Genomic DNA, 26252 nt, shown 5'->3' with positions numbered 1-26252 from the left:
AATCAATAAACAAGGCTGGCTGTCTGGGGATTCTACTGTTGGATCAGAGGAAACTCCTCGTATCAATCGAGTAGAACTCACCGAAAGACTTGTCGAATACCCTGAAGATGGCGAGGAAACAGCTTTCAGATGGCGGTATCTACCAGTGACACACGCTGTCCAAAACCAAGAGGTTCTACAGACTCAGAGGCATATTCCATCGGTAATTTTTTATCGCCAATAACATCAGTGATTTCACCTGACACACGTGCCCCCACATCCCCCAGCCTCCATATTCCCCAGTACACACATTAAACACATTCTTTTGTCCCTCACATTTTGTTGTTCTTCACCTTGGAAGACTTCCAGAAAGTGCTTTGCTGGGTTACTTTCATTGTGATAGTCGTGACCCGGCAGTGACAAAAAGTGAAACAAGTCTCGACGAATGGAGTAATATGCGATACTTAGACGTATCTCTGTTAGTATTAATCACATTTAACACGTTAAACGTCTCTCAAACCTCTTCACTGTGAACAATCCAACGTACCATCGACTCTAACCTAACTCGCGGCCAAACTTCACGTGCAATAGACACCCCTCCCCCTTCCCCTGTTTCGTCATCCATTGATGATCAATCAAAAGGTCATCCGGGACCATAAAGAGGGGATTATATCCCCCCAGGGGGTTCTCTAATTCCCGAGAATTGTGAATATACTTGTCAAAACCGGCTTTTAGTTTTACTTTCGCTCTAAGTACAATGAACACACGTTCGTTGCGGTGTCATGGCGGCGATGTCATGGCGCCTGCTGTGCTGTGATTGGTCGAGAGGGATAGTCCTCAATATGGCCGATTGAAAAGTTTTAGACGGAGAGTTGTAATTGTTTGTTATTAGGAAAAACGCGTAAGAATTTGTAGATTAACAATACTGAAGGATTATTGCTATTTTTTTATTGTCTATTTCAAATCAAATTTAAATATTTTTTTTCTGCAAAATAAAATTCTATTTGTAAGAGAAAATGAAGGGAAGATGCCGGAAAAATAGTCTTTTGAAACCTGCATTTGTTTAAGTCAAAAAACAACACATTTTTTAACGCCATTTTTCATTTTTTAACATTCTGGATCATTTTGAAGGTCAAATAAAATTAAATTTTTACACTACACTCTTTTTTAATCCATAGAAAATTAACTTATTGTTTTCAAAAAATTTATTAACTATTTTTCGTTCCATTCCACACAATTAAAATACGTTAAAAAAATTCTAGTTCATTTTTCAACTAAACTCTAGCTCCAGCAATGGGCTCTGAGTTGAAAAAAATTCTAGATCCCTACGAATTAATCCTGAACGATCTATTTTCCTCCCCAGACATTTACCATCGAACCCATCACGTGTAATAAGTCCAATCTTTCTGAAGAGCCATGTTACGCAATCACTGAAGCAGCTATTTGGCGAGAAAGGAGCAAACTGTTGCATCGACATCATACGCTACAACCCCTCAACCGGTCATTTCATCCTGCGTTGTTCTTCCCAGGATTACGTAAGACTGCGTGCCTCCCTGACACTGGCAAGTACTTACGAGGAAGACAATTGTATTTACACGGTGAACAGGACATCATCAAGTCCTTTCGGTTTGTTACCGAACGGTCGAGGATTCAATCACTGATATAATTGCGTAAACAAACCGTCAATCAGCTGTACCAAGATGCCAACAGTGATTAAAGAGGGCAAAGATACTGTAATATTTGTGTCGAAGGAGGATCACGCAAGCCCCAGCAAGATAACCCTTCCAGAGCCAGAGCCAAGTCCAGGTTTGTTGCTACCCAATGGCGACATCAACTGGAATTGTCCCTGTCTTGGGGGAATGGCGACAGGCCCTTGTGGTGTGGAGTTTCGTGATGCCTTCTCCTGCTTCCATTACTCGACAGCTGAGCCCAAGGGCTCCGACTGCTACGACGCCTTCAAAACAATGCAGACCTGCATGTCCGAGTACCCAGCCCTCTATGGCAACAAGGAGGCTGACTTGGAGGACCTCGAGCAGCAGGAGATGAATTCAATCAGCGAGCATGAGAAGCAGGAGGAGAGCGGAGAGAAGATCGAGGAGGGAAAGGACCAGGGGCAGATAGAACGAGTTGGAAGTAGTAAATGAATTGATGGGTAGATTAGCGTAGATAAATGATTCACAAAATTCCTTCGATACGACAACGTCTGATTGACACCCTCTCCACCTATACCAACTAAATTCAGATGTTTCTTCGAGGAATCAACGTACTTTATTTAAGCACGAGGCATTGTGTTGGGTAATAGTTGTTAATGTCGTCCATAAAATTGTGTAAAATAAAAGACAAATTTTGGAGAGCTTCTGATATTTTTACTTGTTTTTTTTTCTCTCGATCCAATAATACCAGAAAAAATTGATTATTCTAACTAATCTTACTTTCAAGTTTCAAAGGTAGAAATATTCTCAGCGAAGTAACGCAATCAGGTAGATTATAAATAATGAGTGAACATCAGTCAGTCTTTACCAATCAAAAATTGAAAAAAAAAAAATGGAACCTTATCCTAGAAATAATACCGCCTGGCTAACGAGATGATCGACAATGCGGAAATTCCAAGTACAGTGGACGAGAAACCAGTGGAGCCAGCTGATGAAACTGACGAAAAAAATTTCAATTTTTACGACATGCACAAGAAAAAATTCTTAATTAAAAAAAATATTAAACGGTTATGCGTTGGTTTATTTACCTGAATCGAGATATTTCGTTGTGTATCGGCACTCTCTATTCTGACAGAAGAGAGCATCAGGGATTTTCGGGTCGTGGCACTCGTAATGAAACGTGCATGGCTGATAGATTCCTGGAAGAAAAAAAAACTTTTAACACGCGAAAAAAATTTAGAAGAATTTAAAAATTAAAAAAATAAACACCTCTAATTTGAACACAAGTGTTTGTTTCATTAGTGAATCGATAGTCCCCCATGCACCTGCACCTTTCGTTCTCGCAGACTCCCTTGAGCATCTTCTCCTCGCAGTCGTCACGACGTTGGCAGAAGTCTCCAGGCTTCGATGGTTCTGATAGGAGTAAAGATATTAAATAAAGTTGGAAAAAGGTAGGAAGGTTCAAGTAGCTTAAATACTTACTGATGAAGCAGTTGGAGGCGTTCTTCACGTCCGAAAGATAGTTTTGTTTACACTGGCAGGTGCCCTGAACGCATTCAGCGTTCGACATCGTCATGCAATCTCTGTTGCTTTTGCAGTAGGCGCCAGGATCTGAATTATTTAAGAATTTGTTTATCAATGTGAATCCCTAAATGACAACCTCGAAGGGACAAATATGATAAATTAATTTGGAAAAGCCAACAGAAACACGTCAAGAATTCAAAATGTTCGAGACTTATCACGAAAAACAAATTAACTGATATAGCTATCGTAATTAGTTTTTTATTTCTAATGAGTGACACTGATCGAATCATTCCAAACCGTCGTTTAATACTTTAAAAATTGTTAAACCCCTGCGAAAAGTCGTTCACCAATGTCGTAATTTTTTGAACATTTGGAAGAAGAAATAAGGACAATTGTGTTTAAAAAAAACCTGTTCTCTAAATCGACAAACGGGAATTTTCGAAACTGATAGCGATCTTCAACGATAGATTAATACCTGACTCATTCAGTGAATCATCGTGTCGCATCCCGACGCGAGGAGAAATAGTTGATAAAAATAACGTATATTGTCCTGGTCTGTCACATAATTTTTCCAGAGTAATTAATAATTTTTACGCAACATTCCATTCCTCCTTAAACTCTCTGCCTTTTTAGATAAAAAAATGTAGTAACATTCTATCAATTTTGAGAACAATAATTACAGAACTAGAATTAATAATGAAGAAGAAATTATTGAAATGATGATAATCATTTTCTCTACGAGATAATCGTTTAGAAATATTCAATAATTGAATTGAAATAATTTAATGGATAACTTACTTGCATGACACGTTGCCCGATCCACCGAGGGAGAGTAGTTGGGCTCACACCAGCAGCTCTGCTGAACCCGGCAAAAAGCATTGGGTATGCATTGCCAATCTCTTCCACAAGCATCCCCAACTCTAACAATTCCTTTCGGGGCGAAATCTGTCGAAAAAAACCATTTGTAATACAACTTGTTATCAAGTTAAACCAAGAGGATATCTTTGAAATTTTTAATTAATAAATGGTCAACCATAATCGCTAGTGTATTGGTAACCCATGGAGCACCCGCCCTGAAGTATCAACACAATCGTTACGAAAAGGAACATCATCGTGCGAGGGTGGACTCTGCAGCTTTGGCAGTTCATCCGTGAACTCCCCGGGGAAGACTAATAATTCTTATCTAGGACCTCTCGGAGCATCTGATAAGTCATCGGTTATCACTCGGGAAACGCGATGTATAGTAGGGAATTTGTAGGTGAGATTCGGTGACAACGACTCCGTAATGACATTTTCCGTCATTCCTTTCATGATTACTAGTAAATACTTCGGAATGACGGATGATTCCATTGAGTTTCTAATGCTGATAGGGATTATCGGACGCAGGAGTGATAGAAAGTAATTAACGCTGAGGGAATTCCATTGATTTAATTTTATAAATTGAGAGACGGCTCAATAAAATTTCTTATTCTATTAATTTGAAATTAGTGGCTCCAGTTTGAGTGGCTGGAACTCATGGAGAAGGGCATAAGTTCCTGCGAAATCGAACTGCAAAAATAGTTATAAAATATAATAAGATGAAATCGTCCGGAAATAGGGTCAACTGTTTAAAAAATGAATCCAGCGTTATCAACAAAACACTTAATCACCGTTTCCTCAAAATCCCCAATAATTGAATTATCCCCACCTCATTCAGTGCCATGTAATCAACCACCTACCGCATCTCGCAATTCAAAATCACGGAATGCAATGCAAGAGCCACGACGTCCGGCTTCTCCTGCAAAAGGGGAGGTACCAAAACAGTGGCCACTTCTCCCGCTCGTAACCAGTTAAACCGTTGACTTCCGTGTGTTATCAATTGCAATTCCAGTTGGTGTGCGACCGTGACTCCGTAATCCGCGAGTCTCGGGACGATCTAACGAGGTTCAGGCGCCTCCAGAAGGTCCCCCAGCTGTCGAAGCCGATTATTGTGGTCCCCTCGGGTTTGATTGAATTTTTCCAAAGGCGTTGCCTTCTAAAAAATTAATTACCATCGAAAAACTGGGCCAGCCACCTTCACTCCAACACTGGACAGCTCGTTGTCATCCAGTTTCGTCACGAAAGTACATTAGACATTCGATTAAACACGGAAAAGTGTTCTATATGTCAATGTCGAGTCCTGGGCTGAAGTGAAAGTTTCCCCGTTCCTAGTCGATCTCTTCGGCATTGGGCAACCGAAGGCTTGTGAATGTTTTAGACGTTTTCGTGCATATTGCCGCAGGAGTCGGATAATGTCAGAGCAAATATGTAGAGTCGAGGTACCTGATAACGCGTGTGATTAAGAGTTTAATGGGATTTGCAGTCGAATCGCTGATTTTTTTAGAAGAATTCTGATAGCGAAAGAGATTTCGAGATTTCGTTTGAGAGTCAAATATGGACGGAAAGGAGATGAATCTCGAGGTGAAGAAGGAGCCATCCTATGGCAGGTAATAAATCCATTTTCATTATTTAAATAAAATGTGACTTACGTCTCTGGAAGGGGTTTTGTTATCGTGGAATTCGCGGACAGTTATTGCAAACATTCTCATTGTGCAATGTGTTAAAGAGGTTTTCAGAGCATTAATGTACAGTACATTGTTGCACCTTCACATTGCTGAAGTGTTTTTCAGGACATTGTTGTTCCAAATTGAGTGCAAGTATTGAAACTTTCGGATTTCATCTCTTCGAGTCCTAGAAAATTGTTAATGAGTCTTGAAAGAAATGGTTCTTATTGACAAACTCGTTGTACTCCAATAATTCATTAATTATTACTGAATAGCAGAGTTAAATATATTTAAATAAATTGTTGCTAGTGATTGAGGAATGATCCGTAATTTATCCGAAATATGTGCAGTGTAAGAAAAGAAGATCCGATGGAAGACGCGACGGATGAAGACGTTGGCTGGAGATTCTGGCAAAAACGCCGTTACGTCGTCGGTTTCCTGGCCTTCTTAGGATTTTTCGTATCCTACATCCTTCGCGTGAACCTGAGTGTTGCGATTGTCGCAATGACATCGAAATCCGACAAGGTCAGTGTGCAATACCGTGATATTGATAAAAAAAAATTGCAAAAATTACCTTTGCAATTTTTTTTTATTTATCTATTCTTTATCGTTTCGAGGTGAAATGTTCAATTTTTTAAGCCACTTTTTGAGGGATTGTCTGCGCTCGTGTTGCGCATGAAGAATATTTTTGACAGATTAATCTCAGGATTAATATTTAAAGAAACTATTTTTAATTATCTAGCACGCACCAGAGTTCGACTGGGATTCGAAGCTCCAGGGACTTGTCCTGAGTTCGTTCTTCTACGGTTACATAAGCACGCAATTTCTGGGAGGATGGCTCAGTGCAAAGATGGGAGGTAAAAAAATTTTTGGCCTTGGAATAGCGTCCACAGCCCTTCTGACCCTCATCACCCCACCGTTGACAAGAACCAGCGTTTATGTCTTAGTCGCACTGAGGGTCGTCGAGGGAGTCTTCGAGGTGATTTAAAAAATTATCGCGAGGAATTTGGTATTTTCCTCAAGACTTAAAATTTTTTTTTTGGGTCATGGTAATAATTAATTATGTCACTAATTCAATAATTCATTTCCATGTCTTCAAAGTTAAGTCCTCAATTAACGAGACATGAATCAATATGATAAAATGATTTCAGGGTGTGACATACCCGTGCATCCATGCCATATGGGCGAACTGGGCCCCTCCACTGGAAAGGTCAAAGCTGGCGACCCTCGCCTTTTCAGGTAGCTTCGTGGGAACGGTGTTTGCGATGCCGGCATCCGGGGTGATGGCCGAGTACTGGGGCTGGCCCTCGGTCTTCTACGTTTTCGGAGTAATGGGACTCGTCTGGTTCGTCTTCTGGTGGGCCCTCGTCACCGACAAGCCCGAGGATGATCCCAGGATTACCAGGGGGGAACTGGAATACATCAAGAGGTCACTGGGGCACACCGACAGGGGGGTTTGTAATCATTCATATTTAAATGTGCCATTGGAAATTTTTTTCACGATCCCAAAAGTGTTGTAACCCTTAAACATGACTTTAAATCATTGTTTTTATGTAGCAAGTGAAGCACCCATGGGGAGAAATCCTAAAATCACCACCAGTTTGGGCCATAGTATCGGCGCATTTCAGTGAAAATTGGGGATTCTACACGATGTTGACGCAATTACCCACCTTCATGAGTGGTAAAAAAATCTTCTGCCTTTATTATTATTTAATCAATTCAATTCAGATAAAATTGCATAATTTTTTAATCGACGTTTAGATGTTCTGAATTTCAAGTTGGAGAAGACGGGTTTCCTGTCGGCAGTTCCGTATCTCGTCATGGCAATTGTCTTACAGTTCTCGGGGCAATTGGCTGATTACCTGAGGTCTAGTAAAGTCTTATCAACGACACAGGTAATTCAATGAGCACGAACGTAATGGGGAGATTAAATAAAAAAGTAATTTGTGGTGCTCTCACAAGACCGAAACGTCGGAACAATCAATTGATTAATTAATTCAGCAAATTTTCACCAGAAATGCGATTAATTTCTTGACTAATTACAATTCACTCGTTCTTTAATTTTCGAAGGTACGGAAAATTTTCAACTGCGGTGCCTTCCTCTCCCAAACAATCTTCATGATCACTTCAGCCTTCGTATCATCAGCAACAGCTGCAGTAGTATGCATAACGATTGCTGTGGGTCTCGGTGGTTTCGCTTGGTCCGGATTCAGCGTTAATCACCTGGACATCGCCCCTCAACACGCCAGTGTTCTCATGGGAATCGGTAACACCATTGCAACGCTTCCTGGAATCGTTAGCCCTATAATTACGGGGTACATTGTTAAAGATAAGGTCTGCATTACTGCAATAATGTTAATGGAATTGGGACGAGTACGATGGCTGATAATCCCTGTTTACCATTGTAGACTCCTGAGGAATGGAGAATGGTCTTCATCATCGCTGGGAGTGTTTACCTGATAGGCGCCGTGATCTATGGGCTGTTCGCTTCGGGAGAGAGACAGAAGTGGGCTGAGGAGCCGAAGAAAAAGGATTTACCATTGTATATTAATGAGGGATTGGAAGTGGACGATATTGCGAAATAAATGTTATAATTAGCTGGATTTAATGTTATATCACTTGTATGAATGACCTGAATTTGATGAGTTATGTCTTCTTTTGAAAGCATTGACATTTTCTTCAAAACGAATCGAAGTTCTCAACTATTAAAATTATGTTTTGGCGAATTTGCTTTTTATTGCTAAAACGTGTCACAATGTTTTGATACCATAAAACACTTTTTTGTGGAAAAATTCATTCTCGATGCAGAAATTTTTATCACATTTTCTGCTTCACCTGGGGAATTCCCAGATATTTACAAAATACTGTGTGAGAAATATTTTTGGGTTAGAAAAATGTGAATAAAAATGTGACCACAGCAAACAATGTAAATTGCTGAAGTTATCTCTCGTTTTTGAGGTTAGGAAATCACCTTTGACAACACACCTGATTTTCGAAAATCCTTTTACTGAATCCCGAGATATTTCTGATGATGGGTCCATTTTCGTTGCTGTCAAACGTCCTCAATCAAATCAGACTCATCAGCTGTTTTTAAACCGCCAACAGGTCGAGTGATGCGTGCGCACAATTAAAAAAATCCAAGGCCTTCTATCAGTCACCCTCCCGACAGCTAATTCTGTGCAAACTGTCCAACATTCCTTTGTTATTTCATCAAGTTACCCCATCCTCAGAGGTCCACCCTCGTAATCTCGGCCTGGACAGTCCACATGAGATGTACCAAGCTATTAACATAACAAGTTTGGACGCAATTAAATCCCCGGAGGTGACACGAGCACCTGCCTTTGTTCCAATATAAAATATACAATTCATCAAGTATGGCGGACACCAATGGGACATGACTCGATGAAAAATGAAGGAATAAGCAAGTCGTCGTTGACTGAATCACCAGATTATTTTCATCGGTCTTCAGTGGTTGACACGACTCAGTAGTTGGACTAGTAGTAAAATTAAAAAGTTAATCTCACTTTTCAAGAGGTTACACGATGGACTTGATCATTGAGAGGAAGTGCGTGAGTGATGAACCACTACTGGACGATATTTACGATCGAGATGAGGAGGATGATGTTACGATGGAATCCTCCACCGAGAGCTTGGGCCTGGAGTTTCAACTGACAAATAAGTACAATAAACTGCTTCCTTATGCTGACGAACTCAACAAAGAGGCCATGGCCCTCCTGGCTGTCATCAAGGGACAGCTGGGGAGGGCTGTGGCCCTGAGGAAGCTCCAGCCAGACTGTGCTTATGCTACCTTGAAGCTTCAATGGTGAGGATGTACTACTGACAACATTATAAGATTTTCGTTCTGAATGTCATTATCCACAGAAAACGCTTTGTCATATTTTTTAATAAACTTAGTAATTGGAACCTCGAAAAAAGCTAAGAACCGTTTTGTAATTTTTTTTTGGTGAGTCCTACTGACATGAAGACAGTAAAAAAAATGTCACAAATTTTTCTCCAAAGTCATCATTTTCAAAATATTCGTTTCCAATTTTTCAGGTACATGAAACTCTACAGTCTAAGATTCACAAAGGAAGACCACATAATCTTCATAAAATTGATGTACGAATTGACAACAATACCAGACTTGGAGTCCCGTCTTCTGAATTTATTCGGATCTACGTTGATCGTGCTCCTTCGAAAGACGAAGCTGCTGACCCCGAGTGACTTGGAGCTCCCCTGGAGGCCTCTGTACGACCTGAAGAAGAGGCTCATCGATGTCAGCATATCGTCATCAGATATGAACCGTCTTCTCCCGAGGCTCCCCAAAGTCATCCACAGTCTCATACACGTTGCCAAAGTTTACTTCCCGGTCTCAGCAACTCAAGAGATCCTCGACGAGATCCGCCCCCACATATGCCCCCTGGACCCCTGCGGCATGACAAAAGCGATAGATAACTTGGACAGTTTTCTGCCTCTCCAACTGCCCCCAGATTTGCACTCATCAGGTTTTCGCCTCTGGTTCGACGAGCTGATGGCCCTCTGGGAGACAACCCACAATGCAGCTGCATGGCAGACCTTGATGATGTGCCTGATGGCGAAGCTGGCGTGCAGGAACATCGGCTACATTGACTGGACTCCCCAAATTCCCCTGATGTTCACTAGGTTCATTCGTTGCCTGAATCTCCCAGTCCACTACAAGCAGACTCAAGGAGGGAAACTCCACCAAATAGACACCCAGTCAATGGCCCTGTGGATTGTCTCGATCCTAGGTCCCGACTCCCTGGGCCAGTTTCACCTCGAGAAATTCCTCAAGACAGTGGAGACGTACTTCTACCAGGCGAACGTCGGCCCCTGGGTTGATAAACTGAAAGACCTCCTGAGCAAATTAGCAACGCAGTTCGTGTATCGGCTGAACACCGAGAGGTATCCAAGGGCTTCCTGGGAGACGCCAATCCCAGAGTCCCACAAGCTCACTGATGCCGATGTCGATGCCTTCGTGACCAGTATGATGCCAGTGGCGATGACAGCAATGTTTGGACAGTCCAGCAATAATGCAACGTCCACAGTCTTCCGTCTGCTCTCCACCATTCGTCCCAACTTGGTGATTCCCAACGTCATCGAGAGGATGTTTTCAACTCTGGATTCCCTGACAGAACCCCACAAGCTCACCGCCTCGATGGCTGCTGTCACTGCAGTTGCTCGAGCCTTGATACAGGGGAGAAGGAATGTCAACACTGGGTACACGTACGACGAGGGGCCCTCGAGGGTCATTCCTTTGCTGATGTCGTCCCTTCCTGGGATCGACGGGAATGATCTAGTCAAGTCATTTGCAACCTTCAGGTTGATCTCAGTCTACGCAACGATGGTCCCCATCACTGACTCGTCCCGCTGCTCGGGAGACCTCGAGGATGATGATAGACTGGTCTGCGAGGAGACAGCCCAGTTCGAGGACTTTATTCTCCAGTTTTTCGAGCGAATATTCTCCCTGATTGAATCGAGCACTCTCGAGTACGTGTCCCACGAGAACCAGGAAAACAATGGGAAGAGCAAGGTCGAGTCGATGGTGGAGATGGCCCTGGGATCAGTCTGCATGCGTCTGCTTCTGAGGACGAGCAATGACATCTACCAATCAGCCCTCCACAAACTCAGGATATTCGTGACTGAGAGAGTCTTCGAGACGAGGATCTCGGGACCCCTGGCAGCCTCCCTGTGCAGGAGTTTCTCGAGGGTGAACGGTCGGGAGACCCTGAAAGCTCTCCTGCCAGGGCTGGCGAAGACAATTCTCGAATTCATGGAGGAGGGAGATGTTGCCAAGGAGGAGAACCTGGACGACAGGCTTCTCTATGCTCTCCTACTCGTCGCGAATATCGTCGACACGAAGGGCACCGATCTCCTCCCCCACATGGATACCCTTATGGAGATCCTGGACAGCACACTGCACCTGAAGTCCCGGGAAGGATCGAAATTGGCCAGCAGGATCCTGAAGACGATACTGAGCTCCCTGTCAAACATGGCTGTTTGCTCCAATTACACGTACAACTCTAGGGATTATAATGATCCCAATTACCCCTATGTCCTGGACTGGGGGCAGGGAACGGACATCGACGAGATGGAGCTGCAGTGGTATGTCCCTGGGGAAGAGGAGATAGCGATGATTCAGAAGATCTTCGATAGGTACATGCTTGTGGAGATTGCCAATATCAAGGAGTACGTGTCCACCGGAAACTCCATCAGCAGGCAGGAGCTTCTCACCAGTCTCACTATCATTTATCGAATTATTGAGGGATGCATTTCATTCCTGCCTGTTCCCCAGGATGATTCCACATCCATCGACGCACTCGAGATAATCCCCCTCGTGGGGATTAAAGGAGAAATCAAAATGCCAGACGGTGGTAACGTGCGTCAGGAGATGGTAAAAGTGTTGTCACAGTTCCAGGAGATGATGTTGAAATCCTCTGCCGACGACACTAAAAGCTTGAAAGTGCTTCCACTGATATGGAGTGTCTTGTTGCTGGGAAAATACCGTCACGTGGACAGCCACAAGAGGCATTCAGCAGCGATGAGGCTGTTCAAAATGGAACTCCGAGACGATCTAATAAAGAAGAGAAAGCATCTTGCTGAATACATAATCGAGAGAACTGAGTTGCAGCACGAGATGAGGATTTACTTGACCTTCTATAGTCTCAGGCCCTTCCACAAGGACATAATGCTCCAGTTATTTAACCTGGCAACAAGTACATACGCAGACGTGAGGACAAGCTCCCAAGATGTGTTGTTCGTGGCTTTTGTGTACTTTCCTTATTCCTACAAGTTCATGATGCCCCATCTGGTGGAGATGCTGAGCAGAGATCCCGAGGAGCACCACGAGGCGCACAAGGGGCTTCTGTATCTCCTGCTGGGTCCTAGGAACAATTCCCTGGTGGCCACCAGGGATTGGAATTTTCTGCGCAACCTCTGGCCAGCACTGCTGATGTCAAAGCCCTCGGAAAAGATGTCCGTGATAAAACTGAAGAATTGTCTCGCAGACACTATTTTCAGGGGCTTCCACAATGTCGCCATCAAGCTGGATGTCCCTGACAGGTGTGTAGAGATTGCTGGAGAGTTGTGGGAGAGTTCTCCAAGGCCATCACTCCTTCAGCCTACGGATGGCGAGATCCAAGTGGGGTTGAAGGAGATGAAGCAGTGCGAGGGTGAGAACATTGAGAATTACGAGGCTCTGGTGGAGGCTATCGTCAGTGCGATTGAGAATAATTGTCACTGGAGGCAAAGGGCCATGGGGATGAAGCTACTGAGGGATCTGGCACACTCACAGAGGAATTATCCTATCAGGGTAATGAATTACTTCCTCAACGCTCTTTTACATGATTCCCTGGAAGAGAGGAAGATCGCCATTGCCGTGGTGGTGACAATTCTGAGGCAGTTAAAGAGAGAGCACAAGAAGATCTTCATAGAGAGCCCAACAGTTCCCCCTAATGCACCCTTGGGAATAAGATCGGACAATCTGTTCCTCCAGTACAACTACTCGACTCGTCCTCTGTCGAAGAAGCAGTGGAACGAGAACAGATACGTTCATGAGCCGTACGTAGGTTTCTACACGTGGCCAAAACAGCTGACAGTCTACGCCCCATCTGACCAACAGCCCCCACTGGGTCCGGACCGTGAACTGAATTCCTCGGAGCGCCTGGTGGAGACGTTCATCACCGATCCCAGTCACATCGCCAAGCTGATAAAATTCAATAGCCTGGAGGAGCGAAAGGGAAAGGACAGATATAATGAATTAAGATTTCAACTTTATAAGGGCCTGTTCAGGAATCATGGGGTCCAGCTCGTGGACCTCTTCCTTCCTCATTTGTCGAGCCTTGTTACCCAGAAGCAGGAGAGCAGTCAGCTGTGTGCATCAGAGATAATAGCCGGGATGATCCGGGGTTCGAAGCACTGGGACTTCGACATGGTTGTTGAAATGTGGGAGAAAATCCTTCCAATAATCAGAATTGCTCTGGAGAACATCACGATGGAGACGGCTAGGGGCTGGGGTATCTGCTTTGGTCAGTCGTTCAGGCGGAGGGATCCCAACAGACATCACTGGCTGCTGGAGTGTCTGATGGAGGAGCCAGCCCTGGCAAATGCCACAGCTTCGTTCCTCGAGTGCCAGAGGCTTTTCATCATTCACTCAACCCTCATAAACCAATCCTGGAGGGTCTCCGAGCTCTGTGTGAGGCTCCTGGACAGAGTAGAGAAGCGACTGCTTGCAGATCCCTTCCAGAACGTCAGAGACAGCCTCGGTGGTCTTCTGACACTGATTTTTTCAGCTGATTACAACGTGGGGAGCCCAGAGGCCGAGAGAATGAGACCCAGGGCGAAGGACCTCATGGGCAGGGTCCTCCCACAGCTGGTAAAACTCTCGGATGTTGACTCCAGTGATCTTGAGGCGAGGAAGACCGAGGTCAGTCTGTTGAAGACAGTCTGCAAGTGGATTTGCAGTCATGCTTTCACCAGTGATCGAGGTATACTTCCTGATTCGACAAAACTCCTGACGATTCTGTGCCAGCTTGAGAATTGCGATGGAGATGATGAGTTGAGAATCGCTTGCAGAAGAGCATTGGCAGCGCTTGCACAGACACAAACACTTCCTAGGGTCATGGAAGAGGTCCTTGGAGACATTGAGAAGGTCTTTGGGGAGAGCTCATGGTCTGCCAGGAGTTCCTGCTTGAGCTTTTTGGAGGTGTTCGTCTTCTATAACATGGGAGTGATCCTCAGTTGTACAGACTGGGTAGCCAGGGTTCAGGGGCTCGTCCTGAGGATGTTGGAGGATGAGAGAGTTGAGGTGAGGGAGAAGGCTGGGCAAGTCCTCTGTGGATTACTCCACTGTACTTTTGTCCCTGAGCCTCAGGCACTGCTGGTGAGTGTTGAATTTTTAAATGAATTTCATTTATTCTTTTCATTTGTCTCGTTATCCTCCTGAGGTATTAATGCGGTTTCCTCGGATTTCAGGAAGAATTTAAATTAAAGTCGAAGATCGAGATTAAGAAGCCTGATGATTTGAGATTGAGGCATGCTGGGGTTCTTGGATTGTGTGCATTCGTACGAGCACATCCTTATCAAATACCAAAATATGTACCCTCTATCTTTGAGTACCTTAATCTACGTCTTAACGATCCACAGCCCATTCCGGTGAGTCTTCTCCACATACAAATGGAATAATTAACGTATGAAATAATTAACAATTCGTGGAGAATTGTTCATGCACCTGACCAATCGTTAATGAACATTGGTTCTGATTGATTGTGTCTTTTCAGACGACAATACGAAAGACTTTGGGTGACTTCAAGAGGACTCACTACGACGGATGGGCATCACATGCTCAATCATTCACGGAAGCGCAGTTGGGTTTACTTCAAGATCTGACTGTTCCTCCTTCTTACTATGCATAATGGTGATTCATTTTGTACATTCATTTTAATTGTACAATTTTATTAATAATAAACACTTAAGTTGGTTTAGTCGAAATTCTGTAACTAATATTTATGATGTCTTGTAAAAAATATGATTTCATCGTCGGAAAATGTAATTGACGCGGTTTTTTTGGCTCTCGTCCGCTAATTTTAATTTGCATTCGATTAATAATGGATTAGCTATTCGCCAATTAATTCAGCGGAAAATGTAATAAAATCATTGTGAGAAAATCATTTTTCCACAAAAAAAAAAATCTAAATTCTCTCATTATCAAGATAATTAAAAATAAATAAACCCAAAATTCTGACGTCTTCAGAAATGTTCTTGAATATTGTGAAGGTCAAGGACCTTGACTCACCTGCCATTGGCTCCGTCCAGAGCTCGAGGGGGTGGGGTGACGGTGACAAGTGCGATTGTTGACGTCCCTTAACCTAAAAAAAAACCAAACATGTTAAGAAGTCGTAGAAATCGCAAATAAACTCGTTCAATAATGAAACAATTGTAGAAAATATGAAATTGAGGTGACAGGGAACTAGAGCATCACCTGTGCCTTCAAAAATGGGCTGGAGAGGCTCTCCAAGACTTCCTGGTGAGTGGATTAGTGTCAAACTTTCAGAGACCCTGGAATTACTCAGATTTTTGTGCTTTTGGAAGAGAATTTATGGTGAACCTGTTTCCAGCTATTCCATGTACTTATGAAGTTTTAATAGTTTCCCTGGCATCTCTCTGCTTCATAAATTCATACGATGGGGAATTCGTCTTCGACGATTCACCTGCCATCATCAATAATCCTGATGTCTCCACTACTTCGTTATCAGCAATATTTACCAATGATTTTTGGGGGAACAAACTGACACACAAACAGAGCCATCGGTCTTACAGACCATTGACAATCTTGACATTCAGGTTCAGACGATAGAAAATTTAATAAGCGAATTTTTAAAGCTCTTAATTTTTTTTCAATGCCATTTTCATTTCAGGTTTCACCATTGGTTAAGGGGACAGCTCATTCCCATAGATTTCCACGTAATCAATTTAATCCTTCACACAATTGTTTCATTGTTAACTCTCGTTGTTTTCAAAAAATTATTTAAACGGGAATCGAAGTACCTGGCTTTTTATGGTGCTGTGCTTTTTGCTGTTCATCCAGTTCATTGTGAAGCTGTAAGTCAGAATATTCAATGCAATATGATGAATTAAATACTTCAAGAATTTCTTGGAGATGATATAATTCGATTATTAATTCAGTTGTCGAATGGTTTTGTCTAATTGTTAAATTAAAAATAATACTCTCTCAGGTTTCAGGAATTGTTGGTAGAGCAGATATTCTCAGTGCAATGTTGGTTTGGCTATCAATTTTATCTTACGACAAAAGTATCTATTGCAGACGTTTAAGTAAAATGTTCTTATATTTGTTGATTTGTGTGATGTTTATAACTGCTGGAATGCTGTGTAAAGAAACTGGAATCACAGCCATTGTAAGTACCCCTTATTTTTCATAGAAATATTTTTTTCTAATGCATTATCAATATTTATAATTTTAGGGTCTGTGCATTGTCTACGATTTATCAAAACTCCACGAGAAAAATCCCCACATGCTGCGTATCCCCGCGGAGGTGAAATCGACGATTGTTGAAAATTACAGATTTATTATTCGTTTGTCTACTTTAGTCTTTACTGGAATGCTCCTTATGGGGATCAGGTTCAGTCTAATGGGGTTTTCACCACCGATTTTCCAAGCTGTTGATAACCCCTCGTCATTTCTAAACAGCTCATCACTTCGTTACCTCAATTATCAGTATATTTATTCACTGAATCTTTGGTTACTCGTCTGCCCTCACTGGCTGTCCTTCGACTGGTCCATGGGCAGTGTTCCTCTGATTGTTGGATGGGACTGGAGACTGTGTGCAATTGCCTTGTTATGGAGTTTTTTATTGTTATTTTGTGGAGTAGCTGTGAGGGCACCACATCGAGACTTTTCGAGGTTAGAAAATTTTTGCGAAAAGTTCCCCCTTGTCCTCACCTCAAGGAGAGAATTTTCCAAAGTCCTCATTCAGTGAAAGCTTGTGTTACTGAGGGTAATTCCAAGGAAAGTCCATCCTCGTAGTTCCCTCATGGCAAAATCCCCCCAAAAAAAATGATGAATTAAAAAATTCGTTGGGAAAAGCCCAAATAATAATTTCCATCCCCTAAATTCTATTTTCCCTTTCAGGTACATCCTGACAGGTTTATCCTTCCTGATAATCCCCTTTCTCCCCGCAAGCAATGTCTTCTTCAACGTTGGCTTCGTCCTGGCAGAGAGAACCCTCTACCTCCCATCAGCTGGCTATTGTCTTCTCCTGACCATCAGTCTCCAGAAGCTCTGCAAACTCCTCACCAGCCCCAAGATCCCCCTCTTTCTCTACACAATCCTCATCACCATCTGGTTCGCAAGGTCATGGGATAGAAGTGCGGAATGGAAGACTGAGTTTTCCCTCTTTCGTTCTGCATTGAATGTCTGTCCACTCAATGCCAAAGCTCACTACAATGTTGCCAAGAGTGCTGCGGACCTGGGGAATATCAGTCTGGCGGAGGTGGAGTACAGAGAGGCTTTGAGACTGCATCCTAACTACTCCCAGGCGATGAATAACCTGGGGAATCTGATGAAGGACCAGGGAAGGTACCAGGATGCTGAGATGTTTCTGAGACGATCTATTGAGCTTCAGTGAGATTCTTTCCAGTCGTTAATTTAATTATTACATTTAATAATAATTACTTTCGTGAATTATTTCAAGTTATCAATTAAATTGAAGCATTTAATTTAATTTGATCGATTGATTAAAACAATAGAGAGGATTTCGCAGCAGCTTGGATGAACCTAGGAATCGTCCTGTCGGCGTTAAAAAAATTCGAAGAGTCCGAGAACTGCTATAAGACCTCGTTGATGCATAGACCTAATTGCCCAGATTGTTATTACAATTTAGGAATTTTGGTGAGTTACTGAAGCATATGTGCAATCCCCTCATTAATTCATTAAAAAATTAATTTCATTGGAATAAAACAGTACATGGAACAGCAAGAGTACTCGAAGGCTCTCGTCGCCTGGGCTGAGGCAATCTCCAGGAAACTCAAACACCGAAGAGCATGGACCAATACTATAAGACTTCTGGATGACATGGGTAACTACAGAATTATTGAACCTGAAGCAACTCACGATTAATCTAATTAAAAATTCCAGATTTGTCTGACGAGGCGTTGGAGAAGGGCAAACAGGCGGTGGAACTATTCCCTGAGGACGCGGTAATTCGCTTGAACATTGCGAACATCTGGGGGAAACTTGGGAAATTTCCAGAGGCTGAGGAGGAGTTCAAAAATGCTATGAGACTGGACCCGAGAAATCCGACGATATTAACAAATTTGGGTACAATTTTTTAAATCTTATTTATAAGAATATCTCCGAAACGAGTGAATTTAGGAAAAAATGTCAGAGGAACTTATTTGTAGGAAATTTGATTCTCTACGAAAATGTTTTATGACACTTTTCGATAACGCTAATAGTTTTCGAGATATTTACCGAGAACTCCCACCTGTCATTTGCAGGGGTCCTTTATCATCGGTGGGATAAGTACGACACAGCTAAGGACATGTACACGAAAGCCTTGGAGATAAATCCTCGGGCCCGAAGTGCCCGAGACAACATGAGAAAACTCCAGAATTTATTGAAAAAACAAAAATTGAAAAAATCTTAATAGAAAATCCTTTTTCACATTTTTAAACAGATGTTCATATTAATTAGTTCACTCCATCATCATCAATAAGCCCCCTAGTGTTTGCATGAAGCGACCAAATTCCCCTCCCTCTCTGCCGCGCGAATTACAAAATAATCTATTCCCCACCCCTTCTCGCACAACCCCTGCCAGCCCTCGACAAACTCAAAATCCTGATAAAAAATCCAGCTTTTCAGAAAAAATCCTAAAACTCTGAGAACGCCTACTCATTCTATCACCGTTCTTCGAAAACAATTAATCATCCCCCCCCACTCAGTCCATCCTATGGCATCATTGGTGGAAATAAGAGTCAAGGTTCCTCCCATCCCCATCATCAACCGTGCGATCCCTCCGAATACGTCAAAAAAAAAAATGAAAATAACCTACGAAACGTGGAAATAGTTCAGCAAAATTCCCAAGTGAGTGAGTGTTTTCGTGCCCAATTAATTAAGATCAATTAATACCTCACAATTTCCACCCATCACAGGGAGTTCATGATCGAGACAGCAGGTGCCAGCTGCTCCGAATTCCTGGACTAGTCCCCGATCATTCATAATTTTTTTTTTATCCCCAGAGGAGCCTAGAACAGAAAGACAAGAAATTTTTTAACAAACGCTCCTCGACAAATGCGACATTGACATCGACGTAAAGACATCAGTCATCACAACAGGTCATCGGAGGTAGTTGAAAAGCAAATAATAACCGACACGTTGCATCCGGGACAATCCCCCTCCCTCCACGTTGAGTGTCAAAGTGCGATTGAAAGTGCAGTGGCGATATTGAGGTTACCAATTGGATTCGTTTCTTTTTATAGGTTTTTAACAATACGATTTCGGTGGTGATATTTACCCAGGAAGAGAGAAACATTTTTTGGGAAGATTTTTGGGGAGGTATTTGAGGATAATGGCAAAGACCTATGACTACTTGTTTAAGTTGTTGCTGATTGGCGACTCTGGAGTTGGAAAAACTTGTGTTTTGTTCAGGTTCTCGGAGGATGCTTTCAATACCACGTTTATATCGACTATTGGTGAGTTTGGGGATTTGGTGATTGGAAGAGGGGAGGGGAATTGTTGTTTTGGGGGGTTGAGGATGATGATGGGGTTGGAGAGGACATTTGAGGGGACTTCAGGCTTTTTGGATGAGATCTCTGGGGATTTTCTGTCATTTTATTGTAATTTTAAAAGGCATTTTGTATTTTACGTCGACTTGATGAGTTCTATTTGGGGGTTGAGGATAGGAAAGGAGAGAGGCATTGTTGTCTTGGGGGGTTGGAGGGGCTGATGGTGTTGGAGAGGACATCTGAGGAAAGTGAATGGGTTTTTGCAATTTCTTTTCATTTTAGGGAGATATGAATTTTATAAAAAATATCGTAGGAGGGTTATTATTGTTGGAGGCTTTGTCTTCTGCTTTTTTATGTCAAGAGACAATTTAGGCTTATGACAACAAATTTAAAACCCTCTAGGGTAAATTGAAATAATATAAATGCACATTTCAAATGTCATTAAATTACGTGTGATATTTAAGGATCAGAAACACAGGCCTGAGATAATTTTTTCAATCATCTGCAGCAATTTTAGAGCAATTCATAGTGTTAAACTGATCATTTTAACAATTTCAAGGAATGTTCTGCTTTCGTAGAGATTCTTGGGATTTTCAGAGGGGTTCTCAGGCGATAATTGTCGGTGACTGTCATTAGTCATCCTCTTTATCTCCGGGAGACTAGAATGGGGGGATAGGATGATGAGAGACTGGGCGCGCCGTGAAGGAGATTCTTCGAGTTTTTTTCGTTCATGAGGAAATGAGGGAATCGCCGGAGGACAAAGACGACTTTGTAGGATTTTTTTTTTGGTTCTCGAGGCTCAATGAACACAGTGTCATGGGAGACCTAACCTATGATGGGAGAATTAATTATTGAAAAAGGTTCTCGGTATCTAAATGATTTTTTTTCTTCCTCATGTTCCAACTCTCTTTTCATCTTGATGAAGCTGGAGTTATCTCGATAATGACCAGTTTTAGTGGAAAAACTGCCAGAACCTTTTTTATGGAAAATTAGATTATCTCGAAAAAACATTTATTGACAATTTTCGTAAAAACCACGTGTTACCCAGTTAATCTCTCGTTAAATTTATCCATCGATATTCATTAAAATTATTTGCACATCGGATATCGAGGGTTTGATGACTCCGTACCGTGACAGTTGTCTCATGATTTGAGTTGTTTCGAAAGACTCTAAATTTAGACACTGAATTGCAGTTGTTGTCAACTCGAAATTGCGATTCAAGATGACTTAAAATCATTCCGTTGGATGACGTGATTTTTCCTGCCTCGAGGATATCATTCAGAGGGAGGCGATTAGGGTGCACGTTTATCTAATTATTCCTTGAGAATTAAGTTCACTTGGAAAAATAATTTTCTATTTTCACGTGAGCTCATTAATTCCTGAGATATTCCCATAATTAGCAGCTCCATCAATCAATTCAATTCCTGGGAATTTTTTTCTTTGCGTCGTAAGAATATTGTGGGGTTTGAGAGGCCTATGGGGCAGAATCGGTGGCAAAATGGGTGTTTTAGGGGGCAGAATACGATGAAAAGTAATCCGAGTTTTCATAAAATTATTCTTGGGAAATTAGTCATCTCTCTAATTTCATTATCCAACGATAATTGATCCTAAATAAATTTAATTTTTAGGTATTGACTTTAAGATACGCACAATCGAGCTAGATGGAAAGAAAATAAAGCTACAAATATGGTAATTACTCCACTTATCGTTCGCTAATTAGAGAAATTCCTCGATGAATCGAGGGATTAAGAAATAAGTTATCGCTTTTTGGGAAATAAAATATTTTTGCGAGACTCGCTGACTATTTTTGACAAATTCTAGGGACACTGCCGGTCAGGAGAGGTTTAGGACAATCACAACAGCCTACTATCGTGGAGCAATGGGTATAATGCTCGTGTACGATGTAACAAACGAGAAAAGTTTTGAGAATATTAAAAATTGGATTCGTAACATCGAAGAGAATGCATCGGCAGACGTTGAGAAGATGTTGCTAGGTAATAAATGTGAACTGACGGACAGGAGACAAGTGTCCAAGGAGAGGGGTGAGCAATTAGCTGTTGAATATGGTATTAAATTCATGGAGACATCGGCAAAGTCCAGTATCAATGTTGAGGAGGCCTTTTACACTCTGGCCAGAGACATCAAGACCAAAATGGAAAAAAAATTGGTGAGATTACGAAATCATCGTGAATTATTCAACGGAAGTACTTGGCTTATCACGATGCTTTAGATTAGGTCACAGGAAATGTCAGGAGTGAAAGGAGAAGAGGTCGAGATTTTTTCTTTCACGATTATCTCGAGAACGACTGAATTTATAATAAAATGTGATAAACCCTTTTTTCTCGGAAATTTAATTGTCTTGAAAAAATGATTCGTGTGTTTTTTTCGTAAAACGGATCGTTTTTGAGATAATTGTGAAAATAGTGTCACTCAATTGGGAAAAATCTCGATAGTTTAATGAATGCTTTTAGATAATTAATTATTGTGGGGAAATATCATCTCTGGAGGTTTTTTTCGTTTAATGAGCCGTTTACATTCTTCTCCTCCCACTCAGTCCTACTATTCTCGTTAATTGTAATTACTAATGTAATCTTATTTGTTTCTTTGTCCCTCATGTCTTTATCTCTTTGTGGTGCTGGTTCTATATCGGAAGAAGGTAAAATCGTACTCGCTAATTAGTTTTGTTGATTCGCATGACGAATTTCCGGTGTGATTAATTAATTAACATAATTGAGAATGAAAATTCTCTTTTATAGAATTTACTTCGCTTTGCGTTGATATGTTTTCGTGAATAAAGTGTTCTGCTATCACTCATTGATTAATTAATGACATTGACGTGATTATTTCTCTTTCATACCGATTTTATTTCAATTTATTTCAATCTCTCGCCTTTAAAACCCATTAATCCAATAATTTATTATGAATTGATTTATGGCTTAATTAATCAATGGGTTAGTGACACCCTGGGGTCTTTGCTTCCTGCAAAAACTCATTAACAATATTTTATAATGAGATTTTTGCTTGTTATCTCGCTCTTTTGTCACTTTTAATTTTGTTTTCACTCGAAAATAATTGGAAAATGTTAGGAATTAATTAGTCAAATTTTTATTGTCCTCCAGGAGGCATCGAATCCACCAAAAACTGGTGGCAATCAACTTAAAGCATCTGAACCAGCGAGAAAGCCACCAAATTGGTTAGCAAGATGTACTATACTCTGACCCATCATCATTAAGTCAACCCTTTACAATGGTAAAAAAATTTTTTACACATCACCATCGACAATCGACGATACAAAAATTGCACCACAACCGAAGGTGCATCGATGTATACCTAGTAATCAACGACTCAAGTGAAAAATAAGAAACAACTCGACGAGATTTGATTTTACTTTGAAAAAAATTATTTTAAAAATAACAAAATGAGGAACACAAAAATCAACTTCAATTCGTTCAGTTATTTTCTCAGAAAATTTATCATGAAGGCAATTAACGAGAACATGGGAATTATGGTTGCCGTTGACCAAATCCACCCTTGCACAGTACTCTTTTTATTAATCTAGCTGTTAATTATGTATTTGCATTATGGTGATAAGGAAAATAATTAATGACGGTGGAATGAATTTGTTCGCTCATTCGATAGTACAATCACGACTGCGGCAATTAAAATCGATTAAATGATTCCATTTTTTCGTGATAGAAGGGGGGGGGAGTGAATGAGTTTTGCGCAATTAATTCTTCCTTTGTGATTTTACCGACATCACTCTATTGTAGGAGATTCCTTGAGTGAGGGAGTGGTGAAGTGTTAATTGTCTCATAAATATTAGGCCTGAGGAAAAATGCTTGACGACATTTTTAAGTGGAGGTGATAATTAATGAGATAGTGATGAAAGTAAAATTATTGAAATTTAGATTTTGCAAATTGAAGCGATTTGATTCATTGATAGACACGGAAAAAAATATGGAAAATTGACTGCATTACAACGAATATGTTGTTTCATATTTTTACCTGCGTCTAATTATACTGGGGTAGTTGGCAAATTAATTTATGAATACTAAACGATCCAGTGTTCAACTCAAATTTATTACTTTGGTAATTATCTCATTAACTAGTCATTTTCTGGGAAGATGTCATAAAACACTTTTTTTAGAGAAAGAAATTTTCCCCAAAAAATTGCTAGGGGCTTTTCGGTCTACATTCAAGGATTTCCGAGATAATCGCAGAGCAATATAATAATTTTGCGTATTTTTCCACTCCCTCGCTTAATTCTAATATTCCCTTCATTTAATAGCACGTGTACCGAGAGTTATAGGTGAATAATATTACTTGGCGTGTAGAGAATAATTTAAGGCCGGGATTTCTCTCCTTATGTTCATAATAAAATCGAAACTAGCTTTTTCACTGCGAAAATCAGCCGAAAATAATAATTGTGATGCTCGAAAAATTCCATGAGATCCGAAAATAACTGTTTTTTCATGTTTCATAACGTTTGATAAGGGTTTATTTTGTAACCACGTCGCACTTTGCAAGGGAGTGATATATTCGCTCGATTTTGCTCATTGTTCATTGGTTCATTCGACGATACCAGGGGTTGTTTGGTAACCTCAATATTGGCATTTGTTTCATCAACTCAAACATGCAAGACAACAACTATTATAATACATTTTATATTAATCCTATTAACGTTTGTGTTGATCATTACCTTATTTATCCGCCATTTTGTGTTTCTGTGGGCTTTCGGTGGCTTCAGCCAGACTGGTGGAGGACATTTTCGTGCAGTCCTTTGAGCTTTTCGTCGATCTCCGTCTTTACACAAAATTTGTCGGAGATTTCAGTCAATTCCGCTTTTAACTACAAACATGAACAGAAAAAATTAAGAAATTCCCTCACCACTTTTAATTGTGTCTTATCTTTCTTATTAATGAGGTTGCAAAAAAATGTTAGGAAACATATTTTCTGGAGAATGTCAGGCTCAACAAGAAAATTCTCTGTTTTTTTGATAGATCGAATAATTTTAACGATATTCACGGAATTAACTTACGGCGGGCATATCTGGAGTCTCCAGAGCTTGCAACATATCCATCACCTCCAGCCTCTCCTTGAGCTCCTGAATGAATTTTGCTTCACCTCTTTAAGCTCGCCAGGATCACGGTGACTTGTTGCTTCAGGCCCATGACCTTCTCGATATTCATCTCCCTCAGCGTCCCCTCCTGTGCCCTCCCTCCAGGATTTTATTCCTCCTCTTCAGCTCCATATTCTCCATCTTCAATTCCTTCGCCTGATCAATCAGGAAGACCCTTTCAGCCTGCACCGTGTTCCAGTCGATCTCGAGGCGAGCCTTCTCCGTCTAGCCCCTGATTTTCTCGTCCTCCAGACGTCCCATCACCTCCACCGCAGACTGGACCTGCTGCAGCATCTGCTTGGAGCTTCGCTTCTCGTTGTCGAGGAGAATCTGCAACTGAACGTTTAGCAGATTATTAATGGCGTCGTTCTCGATGATTTTTAGCGTCTTGAGTTGAAGTTCAGTCAATATTTCTCTCAACTTCTTCTCTTACTCAGTGATTTCTTCAAAATTATCGCTGCAGATGCTCGCCATCTTGGAGATTGAGCAGTGAAGGGGTAAATCGAGATACATAAATCGACTGATCATTAAATCGAGCTTTGGAACAATGAAAAATGACTCGAAATCTAACACACATAAACTAATTAAGAATTACATTTATTATGGCAATCACTTGGTTCCAAAGAAATGTTATAATCAAAATTTGATATTTTCCTTTCATTTCGAGATATTTATTATGAACTCGTCAACAATCAAAGTAGACTTATGTCGATTGTCTCCCCATTAGAAGACACAACTTACACCACTTAATCGGGAGAAGAACAAAAAATGGCGGATGATTTTCCCTCTTGAAAAACATGGCGACTTTGAGATAAATAATTTTCGTATTCATTGTGTTGATATTGCTTGACAAAAAAAATAAATACACTCGAAAAATCCAGATGGGCCAATTTTTTTTACCATAAAGACTGGGTCATAAACAGGGCACTGAGTCATTAGAAATTGCTTCCAACTACCTACCTTGTACCAGTCCCCAGACAATCCTCCGGAAACGAGGGATTAATGGGAAGAAATGGACCCCTGAGCCGGTTGCATTGTCAACATGAATTAGATTGTATCAGCAAATAGGTACCTTACTTCAATGCTCGGACAGACGGGTTGTCTCCAAGTACACACCAGTGCTAATCCATTAAAACCATTTAGGAAGGGTCTGAAGCTGTGGGATCTCTGTAATTAGGACCCGGTACAATCACAGCA

General features: G+C 41.3%; 5 protein-coding genes across 18 annotated transcripts in view; 4 read left to right on the top strand and 1 right to left on the bottom strand.

Annotated features, from left to right (window-relative positions):
• Positions 1-3242, bottom strand: part of LOC135169993 (E3 ubiquitin-protein ligase synoviolin A) — a 29012-nt gene extending 25770 nt beyond the window's left edge. The window contains exons 1-3 of one of the 2 annotated variants that reach the window (XM_064135476.1): positions 3114-3242; positions 2901-3044; positions 2720-2830 (exon numbers count right to left, since the gene is read on the bottom strand). In XM_064135476.1, coding sequence (XP_063991546.1) covers positions 2720-2830; positions 2901-2930 — 141 coding nt within the window. In that variant the 5' untranslated portion in view covers positions 2931-3044; positions 3114-3242. Of the gene's footprint in view, positions 1-81; positions 222-2719; positions 2831-2900; positions 3045-3113 lie in introns of those variants that run through there. The other variant, XM_064135478.1, reaches the window with a different exon arrangement.
• On the top strand, positions 56-2342 carry LOC135170028 (uncharacterized protein). 3 transcript variants are annotated; one of them, XM_064135522.1, is made up of 2 exons: positions 56-202; positions 1343-2342. In XM_064135522.1, the coding sequence occupies exon 2, from the start codon at positions 1680-1682 to the stop codon at positions 2121-2123; it is 444 nt and encodes a 147-aa protein (XP_063991592.1). In that variant the 5' UTR covers positions 56-202; positions 1343-1679; the 3' UTR covers positions 2124-2342. The 3 variants fall into 3 exon arrangements, with proteins under 3 accessions (XP_063991592.1, XP_063991593.1, XP_063991594.1); XM_064135523.1 differs by lacking the exon at positions 56-202 and adding an exon at positions 274-457; XM_064135524.1 differs by lacking the exon at positions 56-202 and adding an exon at positions 726-880.
• A 1745-nt stretch (positions 3243-4987) lies between the features above and the next one.
• Positions 4988-8280, top strand: LOC135170004 (sialin). Its single transcript, XM_064135496.1, has 8 exons — positions 4988-5620; positions 6028-6202; positions 6420-6656; positions 6829-7131; positions 7235-7358; positions 7439-7572; positions 7748-8011; positions 8086-8280. Exons 1-8 carry the CDS (start codon positions 5568-5570, stop codon positions 8260-8262), a joined length of 1467 nt encoding a protein of 488 aa, XP_063991566.1. The 5' UTR covers positions 4988-5567; the 3' UTR covers positions 8263-8280.
• A 393-nt stretch (positions 8281-8673) lies between these two features.
• LOC135169975 (proteasome activator complex subunit 4B-like) lies at positions 8674-15184 on the top strand. Its single transcript, XM_064135438.1, has 4 exons — positions 8674-9500; positions 9734-14576; positions 14669-14848; positions 14974-15184. Exons 1-4 carry the CDS (start codon positions 9220-9222, stop codon positions 15106-15108), a joined length of 5439 nt encoding a protein of 1812 aa, XP_063991508.1. The 5' UTR covers positions 8674-9219; the 3' UTR covers positions 15109-15184.
• Positions 15185-15505: 321 nt separating this feature from the next.
• Positions 15506-24612, top strand: Rab8. Of its 11 annotated transcripts, XM_064135454.1 has the most exons (12): positions 15513-15719; positions 15811-16036; positions 16111-16294; positions 16429-16608; positions 16675-17114; positions 17343-17834; positions 17960-18101; positions 18174-18288; positions 18348-18530; positions 21565-21625; positions 21758-22103; positions 23056-24612. In XM_064135454.1, the coding sequence occupies exons 1-12, from the start codon at positions 15689-15691 to the stop codon at positions 23152-23154; spliced, it is 2499 nt and encodes an 832-aa protein (XP_063991524.1). In that variant the 5' UTR covers positions 15513-15688; the 3' UTR covers positions 23155-24612. The 11 variants fall into 11 exon arrangements, 10 of the variants coding, with proteins under 10 accessions (XP_063991527.1, XP_063991526.1, XP_063991525.1 ...); XR_010300295.1 differs by lacking the exons at positions 21565-21625; positions 21758-22103; positions 23056-24612 and adding exons at positions 19451-19556; positions 19691-19830 and having other exon boundaries at positions 15506-15719; XM_064135457.1 differs by lacking the exons at positions 21565-21625; positions 21758-22103; positions 23056-24612 and adding an exon at positions 19691-19827 and having other exon boundaries at positions 15506-15719.
• Positions 24613-26252: the final 1640 nt, after the last annotated feature.

The sequence above is a fragment of the Diachasmimorpha longicaudata genome, chromosome 16 (assembly GCF_034640455.1).
Source record: "Diachasmimorpha longicaudata isolate KC_UGA_2023 chromosome 16, iyDiaLong2, whole genome shotgun sequence".
Lineage (NCBI taxonomy): Eukaryota > Metazoa > Arthropoda > Insecta > Hymenoptera > Braconidae > Diachasmimorpha > Diachasmimorpha longicaudata.
Note: the sequence above shows the minus strand (reverse complement) of the source record. Positions and strands in the feature narration are given on the sequence as shown.